The sequence below is a fragment of the Cyphomyrmex costatus genome, unplaced genomic scaffold (genome assembly GCF_001594065.2).
Source record: "Cyphomyrmex costatus isolate MS0001 unplaced genomic scaffold, Ccosl1.0 scaffold214, whole genome shotgun sequence".
Classification (NCBI taxonomy): Eukaryota; Metazoa; Arthropoda; class Insecta; order Hymenoptera; family Formicidae; genus Cyphomyrmex; species Cyphomyrmex costatus.
Window position 1 is genome coordinate 96,105 of NW_017276192.1, and position 15,484 is coordinate 111,588.

At 29.9% G+C, this 15,484-nt stretch overlaps 2 protein-coding genes across 2 annotated transcripts; both read right to left on the minus strand.

Annotated features, from left to right (window-relative positions):
* Positions 1–3,445: 3,445 nt before the first annotated feature.
* mRpL55 (mitochondrial ribosomal protein L55) lies at positions 3,446–4,764 on the minus strand. The gene is made up of 2 exons (XM_018539402.1): positions 4,652–4,764; positions 3,446–3,851 (listed from the first exon to the last, which is right to left on the minus strand). The coding sequence occupies exon 2, from the start codon at positions 3,848–3,850 to the stop codon at positions 3,524–3,526; it is 327 nt and encodes a 108-aa protein (XP_018394904.1). The 5' UTR covers position 3,851; positions 4,652–4,764; the 3' UTR covers positions 3,446–3,523.
* Positions 4,765–5,212: 448 nt separating this feature from the next.
* On the minus strand, positions 5,213–13,016 carry Ctns (lysosomal cystine transporter cystinosin). Its single transcript, XM_018539400.1, has 9 exons — positions 12,849–13,016; positions 12,696–12,750; positions 12,234–12,324; positions 11,585–11,773; positions 10,529–10,769; positions 10,259–10,378; positions 9,887–10,175; positions 9,500–9,602; positions 5,213–5,296 (listed from the first exon to the last, which is right to left on the minus strand). The coding sequence occupies exons 2-9, from the start codon at positions 12,733–12,735 to the stop codon at positions 5,227–5,229; spliced, it is 1,143 nt and encodes a 380-aa protein (XP_018394902.1). The 5' UTR covers positions 12,736–12,750; positions 12,849–13,016; the 3' UTR covers positions 5,213–5,226.
* Positions 13,017–15,484: the final 2,468 nt, after the last annotated feature.

Here is a 15,484-nt window from a genome sequence, read left to right on the forward strand (position 1 = left end):
AGACATTCTACTTAGACATTTCCGACCGGTTAGGATGTAAGACTTATATTAGCTAGCGTTTGATAATTCCGATAGAAATTATTTGATGGAAATCGGGTTAGGAAGTACATACTAAGTTAAATAAGTTAATAAATAATCAGGAAGCTCAAGCCTTGTATCAATTTGTAATTTGTTTTTTCATCATTATAATTATTGGAAAGTTGATAAGATTTTAATTAGTTGTGGTCAATATATGTGTATAGGTCCATAATTATGGATAGATATGCATATAAGATTATATACACAAAACATATTCATAAAATAAGGACATGCGGCAATAACATCAGCGATTATTCATGCCAAATTTTTAAGATCTAATTTTGTAACTGTAACACATAGAAAACTTTCTATATACAAGATACACAATATAACATGTGTACAAAACAATTTGTACGATTTATAAGCTGACATTCGATGAGTCAAGATAAGCAGTAGATAATTATGCAAAAAATAGATAATAATTCATATACTATAATAATATAAGAGTTTCATTTCCTTTGTAGTTTTATCTTGAATAGCTCTTAAGCTCAATTTTTAATTATAATCATATACATCACATATTTAATGTTTATAATACTTTATATATTTTTTGAAAACATTCATTTATATATATATATATATATATTTATATAAGTTTTTAAAAAAGATATAAAATAAAAATTTCAACTATCATATTTTTATAATTTATTAAAAATAATATATATTATATTTAATAAATTATAAAAATGACAGTTATAATTTTTTAATAACACATCAAATAAAAATCTAAACCTATTAAATTTTTATCAATTTTATATAACGATTATATAATAAATTTATATTCTCATTATATTATATTGTACTATTTAACTCAATTATATTTTTAAAAAAAGGAAACGTTTATTGAGAGAGAGAGAGAGAGAGGTACTCACAGCATAATATCATCGTAACACTAAATACATAAAAATTGTAATATTTGAAAATTAACAAAAATAATTGGTGGAAAAATTGGCGATTTTAATAATTAGAGCAGATAGTGTTTTCTACTAAATTACAAATTAATTATTATAAAAATTATCGTTGAGGAAGTTACATTAATTATTTTTCTTAGTTTAAAATACCTGGATTATTATCAGTAAAAAAAGATAACTGCTTAACTTTCTGCGACGACGTCGCCAGTTGATATAATCGATTCTATTAGTGTAAAACGACTCGAGTAACATTCGTTGTAATAAAACCCCGAACCATATCGACGGTACCATCGTATGCTGAACGCGTTCCAGTATATTCGACGACCTGTATATCCCCTCTGTGGTTGCTTAATAAAAAAATTTTCCCGCTTCTGTCGCAACGATGATTTCACCGTGGCCGAAAGTGCTCGCCATATTATGTTCGAATCGACAAACAGACATATTAGATCACACTTCCTTTAATTTTTATCAAAACAACACATACAATGTGGAAAACGAATGCAATTATCCAGTGCGATCCAAACGCGCGTTATGCAATATAATTTACTATAAAATATATACAGTAACATTTTGCAGAGAAATTTTCAAGATTATTGAAATAAAATACAAAAGAAAATTAATGGATAAATTAATATACTAATTCTCTACAGGGAACGAAAAATGCATTCGCTAAAGAATCCGATTTGGTCAAACTCATATTTTTTTCTTTTTATTACTATTAAGAATAAAAAAAAATCTTCTGCAATTGTCCGATATACCACATTACGCTTGCAATAAATTACTTTGTTTCTTCAGTGTTTGGACAACGCTTACAAAAATCTATAAATACTAGCCGACTTATTATTAAAAGACGGTAATTAATTATTTGCTTTAAGACTAAAAGCACAAAACAGCAATGATTTTAATATTTAAAACGAGCAATTGATTATTGTCTTTCAGTATTAAATTGGCCTGTGTTATATTGGCCAGTATTAGATTTATGCAAAAGAACCAATTGCTAGAAACATTTAGATAAACTAGAGGAAAAACAAAACTCAAATGTATATTTCTGTGTGATTATATCGCTTCAATATAAACAAGATATTTCTACAAGTTGATGTATATTGGAAATGACAGCAAGCAGTAGTAAGAAATTGCTTGATTGCTAATGAGCTTTAGAGCTCCGTACAGATATTATTCGCTATTCGATGAGATTGTGATAAACTTGCAACATATTTGCTACATCCGCCTTTCTCAAGCAAAGTTGTTTTTAATCATCGATCATAATGATTCGCACCAATCCATCACTTTCGCTTGCCCGCGCCTTCATCGTGACGATGAGACAGACTTTCAGTCCTCGTACATCGTTGAAAGTTCATCCGTCGAGTAATTATTTACGGTTAGCGTGAGGACGACGAAAAGTGCGTGTTGGTGCGCGAAGGTGAGAATCGGAGAAAGTCGTCACGGAGGAAATTATTCTAAAACAAACGACATCGCGACGGTCATAGCGGGCCTCCTTTTGTCACGCAACATACCAAATGATAATACATGTGTGCTACTTGCGTAAAAAAATATTCCATCGTTTAATGATCGGTAATCAGTCGCAGTTCCCCTGAAATCTTGTCTCCTTAAGAATATCATGTTTATGGTATAAATGATAATTGAATTTTTTTTTACAACAGTAAAAATGTTCGATTATCTGATGTAATGTAGAACAAATCCGAAGCAATCGTAAGATATCAACAAAATGTAATGCGTATACGAATCAAGGCGACGAAATTCTGTTTTACTTGAAAAAAGGAGCTTGTTATAATTTGCCCACATCCGTCACGCGTTAAAAGGAATTTCACCTCGCCTGGCTACAAGGCCCCCTCATGCGGATGTGAAAACAAGTTTAGCCAAACGATTATTGACCAATGAGAAAGGAATATTATTCGAAAGCGGTATGGGGTCTGTAATCGATTCGATTTCCGTAGCGTATAGTCTACTTTCTTTTGCAATACAAGTTCAAGGTCATTTCCAATAAAACTCAAGGAGGAATTATTACGTTCATTTCATACACGCATATAATTCTCTTTACATTATGAAAAAAATATATTTTATTAAATTTCAATCTAAGCAATCGATAGTGGGAAAGAAAGATGGAACGGAGAAGAAGATTATTATATTCGCGTTGTATAGAATTTTATTTTGTATACTTTTATATCGTATTATTACAAAGATTAGAAATTAATCTTTAACAGAACATTGTTTACATCAGTGCGTAACATCCATAACACGTCATATTTTATAAGTACAATTTTTACAGTACTGTTCAATAATTATAGAAATAATTAAACTTATTTACTAGTATTCAATTATGATATTTAGTATATTCAATATATTACAAAAGTTTATAGTAATATCTAATATAAAGAAAATGAATATATAGAATTATCTAGGAACACATTACGTTATACAAAAAATGAAACCTTCACAGGTTTCAATGGATTATCAATATATATTTTCACGTAATAATATTTATAATACACAAAAATTCAAATGCTGAGATGTAATCACTTGTTAAAATTGAGATATCTATTCTCATCAAAGCTATCCTCAAATTCCTCGGTTATAACTATTTTAGTTTTCGGCTTACGCATTTCGAGTCTCTTCTTCTTTTCGACCTCTGTGAGTTCCGCGAGATTTAATGGTAGGACTATTATCTTCCGCGGCTCATGATATTCGATCTCTATACTACTCCCATCAGAAAGAACAAGTGTTGTAGGATACGTCCGTTCGTATACCGGTCTGTGCTTCTTCGTAATTGCCGCCGTCCAACAATTAAAACTTCTGTGCAGGACAGTCGCAGAGCTGCCAATTCGTGCAAACGAAGTGATCATTCTAAAATAAGGAAATATCTCTATAGTTTACATCATTTATTAATATTATTAATTATAAATTTATTTACATATATGCATGATGACAAGGCAACTCCAATCAAACTCTGATAATTTATTTATTGATTGCATCGTATTAACTTTATGGAGAGCAGACGGTGGATCCATTGTATGTGGATCCAATTAAATATATTCTTTCTATTACACTTACAAATTTGAATTCCTATTATTAAAATAATCTCAGTATTGTTTTTTTTACGAATGATGTTATTTTAGTTCTTTGAAATTAATGTTAGTGCCCTTTAATAAAAATATATTTAAATATATCTTATAAAGCCAATCAATAAGATTGCTATATAGATTTTAATGTCAATTTCAAAAGGTTTATTTAAATTATCCACAAGTATAATTTGATTACAAAATAACAATTTTTTAATGATATTAGAGATTCCTATAAATTATAATTTTAAAAAGTCTCATTAAAGATAATCTTCTCTTTATCTGTTATACAATGATAAAATTATTCTGTTAAATACCAAGGTAAGGTAAAGGTGCAATCTACCCCGGTCACTTCAAGGTAGTAATATCATTATTGGATTTATAATCGTTTAAACATTGCATTGACAGAATTCGACATTAGTTGGTGTTTACTATATTTTTTATAGGTTATGTTATCCATCTTCGGTAATATTGAGCATAGTGACGCGTTGTTTATACGATCATTTAAAATTATCTCATTAAACCATCAAGTTTATTTTTATAAGACAGCGACAAAACTTTACGGAGATAATGGAAGAAGCTTACCTGCCGACACGATAGACGAGACGAGAGTCTTGATGCAACGACTTGAAGCTCTGCGCAGTTGGACTATCGGGACGGTCACGTGGCGATCAGGCACTGCGAATGAACGGCGATGGCTGCGCGCGCTGCCGTAGAATCGAATTGCGATTATCGAGATATATTTAAAAAGCGCGGTAATCGACGCTACCGGTCCCGGCAGTCTACGCGTCTCTTTTGGTGCGGTGTACATACATGAGCGGTGCGTGCTTTTCGCGTGCGATTCGTCCTGAAAGGAAGCTTGATCGGTAGAGCTTGGCGATCGTACGTCTCCATAAGGCGGTGAAGGTGCTACGACTGCCGGGAGAGCTGACGACGGAAGATACGACTTCGGGTAAGTCATTTCTCTTTGATCTCGATTCCGATTGAGAGGCGGGAGGACATGGATGGCTATCCACGTCCTCTTCTCGCGAGACGTAAATGGGATATTATGCGTGTGCCGTATGACGAAGAGAGAGGGGTGCAGCGTTGCGACGAGCGTTACTCCTAAGCATTCTGACAGGGGGACGATTTTGCAATGCGACAAGCGATTTTTCGTATTTTCATGCGCTGCAGGCGCCCTCGGGCTCCTCTTGACAATGGCCGGGCAGCTCAGCATAGTCTGCGCGATTTCTGCAAGGAAAGAAAATATTGCGACATATTTTTTTAAGCACATCGAAGATTCGTGATCTCCTGGCACGCTCGGAAAGAGATGAAGGAGTACACAAATTTTCTAAATATCGTTAAAAAAACTATGTTAAGCTGATTAGTAGAGTTAGTCGAGTTAGCAAACTGGAGATCGATTGTAATCTCAGGGTTTTTTTTGACTAGGAATCCTTTAATCAGAGGTTGTTGTCCTTTTAGGAAGTAAAATCGATACCAACATCGTTCTATCCTTCTTCAATATTAAATATCAAAGGAGCAATGACAACTCATTCCTTGAGTTAAAATCATATATTTTATTATTTATAACTTCTATATTATATCAAAATTAATCCTTTTCTGTAATTTCAAAGTAATGTCCATATTAATCTATGCACTTAGTACATAATAAATTAAATTATCAATAAATTAAATTTAATCAATTTGAGTCAAATTTAATTAATTTTCATGAGTTAAGGCCATCGTGAAAAAGTTGTAGTCGTAAGATAATAAGTATATCGACCATTTATGGTTAAGCATTTTAAAATATAAGACTTTTAACTGATTGATCGATTTATTTACGACTTTATAATTACAACTAAATTTTTTTTACGTTTGATTATGGCGTAAGAAGTGACATGAAACAACTTGAGAAATATATAAGTATAGTAGCTAATTTGGTTATAATTAATTAGAATTTGTCCTAAGAATGCAAAAAAGAATAGAATAAAATTAAATTTAAACAGAATTGAATTTAGGACAAAATTTGATTTACTGGTTAAGTGCTTTAAATTGTCATTAACCGCTTTATTTTAAACGTATAATTTTTTCATCATGCGTTTGAGAATCTTTAAATTGTTGAACTTTATTGTATTAATTATTAATTAAATTAATAACATATCGAATAGGAGCAGTGACGATCTACAAACATGTTTACAAATAACTCAAATTATATAGATATAACTGGACATTATGAATTTAATAGTATTGATTATTCATTGAATAATAGAGATAATACGATACTTGTGTGACTGTGTCTCCTAAAGGAAAACAATCATAGTCTGGCCATGAGATAGCATACTTATGATCCAACATTTTTTTTCAAATCGCGTTAATCAGCGCAAGATAGCAGCACATTCTTTTTTTCTCTTGCATCATTGCAGAGCCAGATAAAACATATCAGTCGCATTTTTTATCAAAAGCACTGGACTTCTTGTCATGGTCAGACTTTGATTAGAAAATCTCTAATTTCAACAAGTGTATCGCAAAAATTCTAAAAAAAAATGTAAAAAGAAACGAAATAGCGAATGAGGCATTAAAGTAAAAAGCATTTTAAAAACTGTAAAAAATTATTTAAATTTAAACCATTATTTAATGTGCCGCAAATTAAAAAAAGTTGTGACCCTAATACATGCTAAAAATTACAAAAGTAAGCAAGATTCAGTAGGTGACACACCAAAAATTAGTCGACACAACTAATAAAATTATAAATATTCTAATGGCCTTGTCACTTTTATAATTTTCATATTATTTCAAGATACATAATCGATTCCCTGAATTAATACGGGAATCAAAGTGCAGGCCATTTCCTACTAGCAGTAAAAGGGGAAAGCACTGGCAACTTTACTTTTTTTATTTTAACGTTACAATTCGTTTAGAAGATATGTACAAGTAGAAACTTCGTCTGCATATACATATGTATATTCATAATCATTCGTCATGATTATATTCGCGCGAATAGTTATTATACATTTAAATGAAGCAGCATTATCTGAAAAGAATTTTAATCCTTCTGTTCCTCAAAGAGCCTGAGGATTAATCTCGCGATTAAACTCTTGTCGTGAAATTTTTCGATTTATGTCAATATAATGTTACATAAGAAATAACGGGGCTTATATTTATCGACGAAACCTTTTAGATATTGTTATGCATTTGTGATTCGAGACGAAAAAACGAAGATATTCTCAAAGTAGCATCATGGTCCAAAATTCGGGATATAACGTTTTATAAAAACATCCTTAAGTCATTTTTCATAATTGCCACTACTATGTCTTGTACATAATTAAATAAATTACTTTATATAATTATTGCAATATATTAAATAGTTTATTCAATAGTATATTCAATTACGTATATATTAATTTATACAATTATATACATTAATTCTACATGTAAAATTATATAATTGTCACTTTTATTGTTGCTATCGCTGTATTTTTCTCTGAACATAAACGTTATATCATAAAAGATCCTTAAGATGTCTTATGTTCCGATTGTGAACTATGTGCTGTCTGGGATAGATGTTTATATCATAATGAAAATAAAATCACACTTTCACACATTCAACACTAGATGACACACACAAAATCGTATTTAGCACCCAAATCTATTTGGACAACTATTCTCCCAAGTTATAGATATAAAATCGCCGCAGTCTTTTATCATCGTGCAATTTATAAAACTTACAACAATTAACTCTTTTCAATGCATAATACAACAATAATAATATTATTAATAATAACAATAATAATAATAAACGCGGAACATGCTTCATGCGAATGATCAACCTTGATTCTTACATTTATCCTGTAGTAATTAAATAAAATATATAACGTACTATACTAGACATATAGTATAACGTGTCAATATATATCACATTAGTATGTAAAATACCATCTGTAATTATCTCGGGTGGGGATTTAGTTTGATGCGTAATGAACAAATGGAACCATGTGAATATAATGGAAATGGAACTTTGTGTCGACATAAATATCGGTGAAATATTATTTTTATTGTAACAACGTCAATAATAATCATTCGTTATAACGTCAATATAATTCTCTGAACCTTCAACAAAAATTTAACTGTATTGAAAAAAATCTTCCAACATCTATATACTATCTTTTTTTAAATGTAGTGTTTTTACTTTATATTCAATGTATAAACTACTAAATACAATTCTTTATTTTCTATAATTTGATAAATATCAAATATGTCATTTGTGCAAACTTTTCGTAAGATTGCATTATTCTCTCTGCATTTTTATTTCAACACTATTTCAATTCAATGTTAGAATTATTTTTTACAGTCCTATGACAATAATTTGTACTATCTTCTTAATTTAAATACCTTCAATAAAAATATTCAAAATAATGTTTAGAAAAAATATAAATTATATTTTTTGTCATAGCTATTAATTCATATATGTTTACTTAAAATTAAATAAAATTTATCAATAAAAATTATAAAAGTAAAAAATATTTATATTGCAGATATACAAACTTTTTACTTATATGATTTTTTAAAACAGATTTCTCGTAAAATATTTTCATAAATATCAATATTGAGAAGAAAAAAGAATATACAAAAATTTGCATTTGTCTTAATATCGCGCACGTTGGTATATATTCGTTTTGCACGCATTTTAAATTTTATATTCTATCTATTATAAAACAATAAAAAGAGTTTATTGCTTTGCAATATTGTATGAGCGTGGGTTAGAATAATTTAACATATTAATACTTTCTATTATATCTTATGCACATAATAATGATAAATGAAATTATTCATGTAAAGATTTATATGAATATATAAAAACATCTATACAAAATATGAATTAGGAAAGAATTTTAAGGAAGGGAAATTAAGTCCTCGTCGAAGAGTCGCTATATTCTGCCATTCAGGTCAATCATCTTCTCATCGCTATGTCTGTAAAATCAAAGTCTTGTTCTACGTCACATCTACAATTACGTAGCTCACTAAATAGATAAAACGAAATGTCATATATACATACGCGATTAAGGAAATTCAATAATAAATGGATATTCTACTCTCGTATTGAGACGTTATCTCTCATTGTGTATATTGTTTATACAATAAAATGTAATTAAAATAATACGGTAAAGTATCGATATATGAAGTATCAAAGCCCGCTGTTATATTAATAGTTAAATAATGCAATTAATAAGCTTATTAACATACTATCAAAAGTGCAATACAAAACAATATCAACATCTCCACTTTCTACGTGCATACAAATATTAATACACAATCATTGAATCTTATATAAAAGCTTAACTTGCAAAGTGTTATTTTTATTTTATTATTAGCACAGGCTCATTTCTAAAACAGTTATGCAACAAAATAGATTGGATGCGAAGCGCAAGCAATATTAAAGCATGCATATATACATACCTGTACAGAACATAGTGTTGAATTAAGAAAAATACATCAAATGCCACAGAAAAGAATCCAAGACCGAATTTGGTCGGATCTCCGAAAATACTATCCCAATCGTCTGAGATAAAAATGTATGATGTTAATATCTTATAAAAATTAGTTTACATATTCTACAAGACGAAAGTAATGCCTAAATTCTAAATAGAATCGTAAGACTCGTAACATATTCTCGTAAGACTTACAAGAACTTTAAGATGCTTATACCTTTATACATTATTTTTATAAACAACTTCTTATTAACCATATAACACAAGAAATCGTAGATATTTAGATACTAACAATTGTACGTCTTACGATTCTACTTAGAATTGACCCATAAATCTGTTTATAAAATATGTTTACCATAGTTATAAGCGTTGAGAATCATCTGTAGCATTGATAAAATGCCACCTGTAAAATCTAAAAATATATTTCCTATACTCCAGCCGACAGTGGACTTTCTTCTATAATTGTAAAATGCTTGCGGTACGTATTTAATAAGTGTTATGCTGAGCTTAACGTAGCTACAGTAGTAGAGGAAATCGAGCCACTGGATTGTCTTCACGCAAGATAATATCAAAGATATTAGTATAAAAGTCGCAAATATCCCGTGGATAATACGTGCAGTCGTTGATACTCTTTGATTACCAATCTGAAGTGAAAATAAATACGATTATATTTCTATTTTTACAAATAGTTATTTTAAATATACATGCTGTCTCGACGTTTAGTTACCTCATAAATAAAACATTGTCCGACAGTTACTGCAGTAGCAAATACTGCATGTAATGCAAAAAATATATCATTGATTTGAACAGGATTCAAGCCTTTTGGATATCGTTCGAAGTATTGATTCTGAAAATATTTTAATAAATTAATTAATCGTCATAATATGCGTTTTAATTTTACATATTTTGCCAAAGAATTTATTTATGAAAATGTATCAATGTTAGCTCTCTCTTTTTTATTTCATTGAAGATGTAGAAACAAATGGTAATATCTTACCTCAATCTCAGGTATCCAGTAGAGGCCACAATTAAATAGTGCGTACATAAGAAAACCGACAAGATTTAGTGATAGGTAGTCAAAATTAAGACCCACAACACTTTTACGTTTATAATTAATATAGATTTGTGGATAGAAGCTTACGCTCCATGCTAAAAAATATATCCATCCAACCACAGCACTAGTGTGATATAACGTATCTGATTTCTCTATTGTCACTCTAACAAACGCTTGGGAAAAACTAAAAAGAGATATACAAATTATTTTTATGCACACACCATTAAAATATTATTTAAAAAATTATGTTAAATAAGAATAAGAAATAGAATTTGCTCACTTTAAATCGATATTATGTAACTGATCTCGTGGTATAATAATAATTTTATACATAGACATTTTTTAACAGTTTTGATAATTATTGCAAATTTTGAGGTAAATTTATTTCACACAACACTTTTTGAAAATCGATTTTAAAAAATACTAACAAATTTATAATAAATAGTAGCATTAATTCTGAAATTTGCAGATATTTCATCACTGATATATGTATATTTAAAACTTTACTTATCAATGATACAAAAATATTAAAATTATTTATAAATAAATTATATAAAGTTATATATAAAATTATTCAAACACGGTAATTATTAGACACTACAATTGAACTAGGAAATAATCTGTTCAACATCTGGAGACAGACTAACGAAACTTTAAGTTACAGCTTGGTTGACAAGTTTAGGTCAAAAGGCTATCTGTGCAGTCTTAGCTAGCAGTCTTAGTGCAATGAAACGTGAATGTAACACTGATCTTCTGAATCTTTTCGCAATTAGTCACGAAGATAGGGAGGGAACGAAGACATCAGTGCCATAGGTCGCTGCTGTTTTCCGCTGTTTATTGTTTCACAATACTTGATTATGAATACTTATATCAAATAATATATATACACGTTCGTAATCAACTGTTATTTAAAATATCAACAGTCGATTGGAATGTTTAATCAAAATGTAAAAAAAAGTTCGTGAAATCTCTATAAAATGTTCGAGTACATATACTTACTCTGTGATATCACTGGGGGTTACATTAGTGCTAACAATCGAATGACCTGGACTCAGGCCTTTAACATAAATAACCCATTCTGTTTTTGAGTCTGGAATATAAAAGCTTGATGGGTGTACAGATAGCAGATCAGGATGCTGTACACCTATCGTAACGAGTGCAGTTCTGCTATCAGGTTGTAATGATTCCCTGCAAAGTAAGATATGGCTAGTAAAAAATCTCATTTTTAGTATATACGCATGGTTGCAATTCTCAAGCACACTGACATGAGCCTATCATTCAAGCTATCATTAATTTATCATTCTGTAATTGAATGATAAAGTATAAAGTCCGAAGATGATATTACATTTTAATATCATTAGATGTTATCAGTTTTAGAGTATAAAAGGGGACAAAATAAATTCTGTCATCATGGCATGCTTAGAATCATTGATGTAAGCTTATAATATGGGTGAAGGTGATATAAAACAAACATATTAGTTTCAAATATCAGCACTGTCAATACATACATGTCCTAAGAGCAATATAACAGCTTGTATTACAACTAATATAACTTCTAATATAATAGCCAATAAAATCTATAAGTACTCAATCTATAGTGCAATCCAATGTAATAACTTAAGTTAGCGACTCATAACAAGCTACTCACGTCCATGATAAGTTGAATGAGTTCTGCTGATTGAGTTGTACTTTTAAATCCTGTGTTGAGGACCTAAGGACTCCCTGAACGCATGTCAAAACTATAAATATGAATGACATATATAATCTACAGTAACAAAAATGAAAACATTGTCACTGAATACAAACTACATAATAGTAACACTACATCAATTGTTATAATATTCTACTTAACAGTATAGACTATATTCAAAAATTTATTATGCTAAAAATTTTAGAACACAATTGTATAATTGCTATGTACAACTTGTATTACATTTTTATTCGTATTGATAATGTTAAATACTTATGTTGATGAGTGGAAAACTATTATGACATAATGCTATATATTTATATTGATGAAAGATTATAATATACTGTGATGTAATATTACTGTTATTTTCTTTGTGTTTAGTGGGTTTGTATAATACTTCTCTATGCTTTCACGCCTCACCTGGTAGTAACAAGACCCACAAGTATCGTAACAAAGCCATGTTTTTGCACAATAACTGAAACAAGATAATGTGTCATCACGTTTAGGCTGGTATTATCGCTCCTCAATGAGACAGCAATTATTGCAATTATCGTTTTAAAACGTCATTATTACGTTGTTAAGGCTCCTGCCGATGACACGAACACGGAAAACATGTGGAGAGCGGCGGGTTTAACCTCAAAATGTGCGAAGTCATCACGGCTACTCGTACATTATAATACTTTACGCGCTGTGGCATCTCGTTCGTTGCCACAACGACAATCTCGATGATCGGTAGATCGTCTCGAATCTTCGCGGTTATCAAAGCGTCGAATAATGACAATGACATCGACGACGAATGCCGTTCGTCATTGTAGAATTTGTTTCACGAATGTTCTCCGTTGTAAGGGTACTAGGACTACTAGGACAATGCCAATAAACGCGAACGCGACGACGTTTTGCACCGATGCATTCTCGACTCTCGATAGGTCCTTGCAGTTATAAAAGAGCGATAAAAAGTAACGGAACACGACGTCAACAATGAACACGTGACGCGCCACAGCTGGAACGACATTTGGCGGCAAGATTTGCACTTTCGTGCAGGGATGATACCAGTATTAAAAATGTATAGTGTATCTTATGTATTATATTATAGATATTTATTGACAGTGTATGTCGGAACATACATCTCAATATTATATTATATATATAAGAAATAATTCTGAAGTCTATATATATGTATATATGTATAATATCACAAAGCTTAAAAAATTGAAGAAATACAGCCATTATTGCTTAAAGAAGTGATTATCTAATCTAGGTACAAATATAGTAAATATTTTCGAAAAACGTAGCAAAATATTATTTTTTAAATTTAATAAAAAAAAATTATATAAGAAAAACTAATAAGAATAAACATACAAAAAAGTACAAATTTATATGTTCGCAGGACAATATAATGTTCAACGTTTTTTTTGCAATTATAATTTCTCATCATTTTGCAATTATAATTTCTTAGCTTTCTAGAAAAATGCAATTTATGTAATATTATATTATATTATATCGCTTCGCTTTAAATTATTCTACTTCTTTAATGCTATATTATCATTCTAAAATTTCGAACAATCTTTTATTTTTATCATTGTAAAGTACGTGACGCACTTACAGCAACTGCTTGCATTGAAAATAGCGAAGAACTTTATTCAAAGAGAAATTTTCACAACGCCGACAATATAAAGTCCATATTTACTCATTATTTTCTTAAAAGCAAGAGAAGCATTTTCATGCAAGACTCCTCAACAGAAAATTTCCGATCATAAAAAATTTCCTTTTATTCGCGTGGATGTATGTGTTTCGTCGAAAGTTACCTATTTGCGTTATCTCTATTAATCTTTACAGAAATCTAATATTGGTCAATTTAATACTGGCTAATTTATTACTAGAAAACAGTATCTAACTACTTATTTAAAATACTAGAAATATTGAACAGAACAGTGTTTTTAATATTTAAAATTAAGTAATTAATTATACCGTCTCTTCCAGTATTAATTAGTATTAGATTTCTGTAAATAATTATAAAAGATTGCAATGTATGTATCAAACATAAGAACATTGAAGCTTTTAACAGTGAAATTTTTTAGCATTTGATAAAACTTTTCGTATAGATCATACAATTGGATAATTGTTTCAAGCGTGTAAGAACATGACTTTTGCATTGCGTGCACGGAAAGAACGATTTTGTTAAAGTACTAAAAAGTTAGCCAGATACAGTTCTGAAACTAATTTTGTTGGATTAAAAATAATTATATACAACAGAAAATTCAAGCATAATGAACAATGCTACAAAAAATTTTGATATTTTAGCAATTAGCGTCCTGTATACTTATTTTAATAGTTAAACAAAATTATTATTAAATTTGTATTTAACTAAATTTTTTAATACTTCAGCAAAATGTTCTTTCCGTGTATAATTCATCTAATGATATATAGACAAAGAAAGAAAATTTAACTAATTTTAACAATCGCGATCCTAATTAACATTAACGCGATTAATTAAACGCCCAACGGTCATTTCACTGATAGGTTTGATCATTTAAATGGTCTCTGCCCCTTTCGCTGTAGAGTGAAAGGGGTAAAGAACGAAAATTCGGTTGAATTTCGTATATTAGCGTTAATTCAAGTGATTTTGTTTCCGTTCAGCAACTTTATTATTGTTTTTTTCTTTCCTCTGTTTTCACATACTTACGATTAGTGCTTAGTCGATGACAGATTTAACACGTGCTTTAGTGGGTCAAGTCTCGGTAAAGTTCCACCGAGATTGCGACAAGGCTAACAAGTATTTCAAAGAATAGAAAAAAGATAGGAATATGATAAAGATTATACGAGAGAAAGATGAGAAAGAAGGAAAGCAGAAGAGGGAATAATATGTCGAACGTGTACTGAGTGACGAAGATAAACGAGATTTACTTTGACGTGCTGTAGGAAATTCGTATGATAGAAGTGATGAAAAGAAAGATGGATTTTAGCGAAAGAGACAACAGGGTTTGACGCTAATACTAAAATAAGCCGGATTACACGAAAATCAATAAATTGAGTAATTCTCTTTACAACATAATCTAACCGAGAGAATATGGTTTTTTTTTATCGGAATGCTCTTCTCAATTCGGTATATTTCCGATATCTCGTTCTCGAATAACTCTTTTTTTTATTCAGTACATTTTTATTCGTAAAATTATATTTTATATTAACATTGTCATGTTTCTACCCTATTA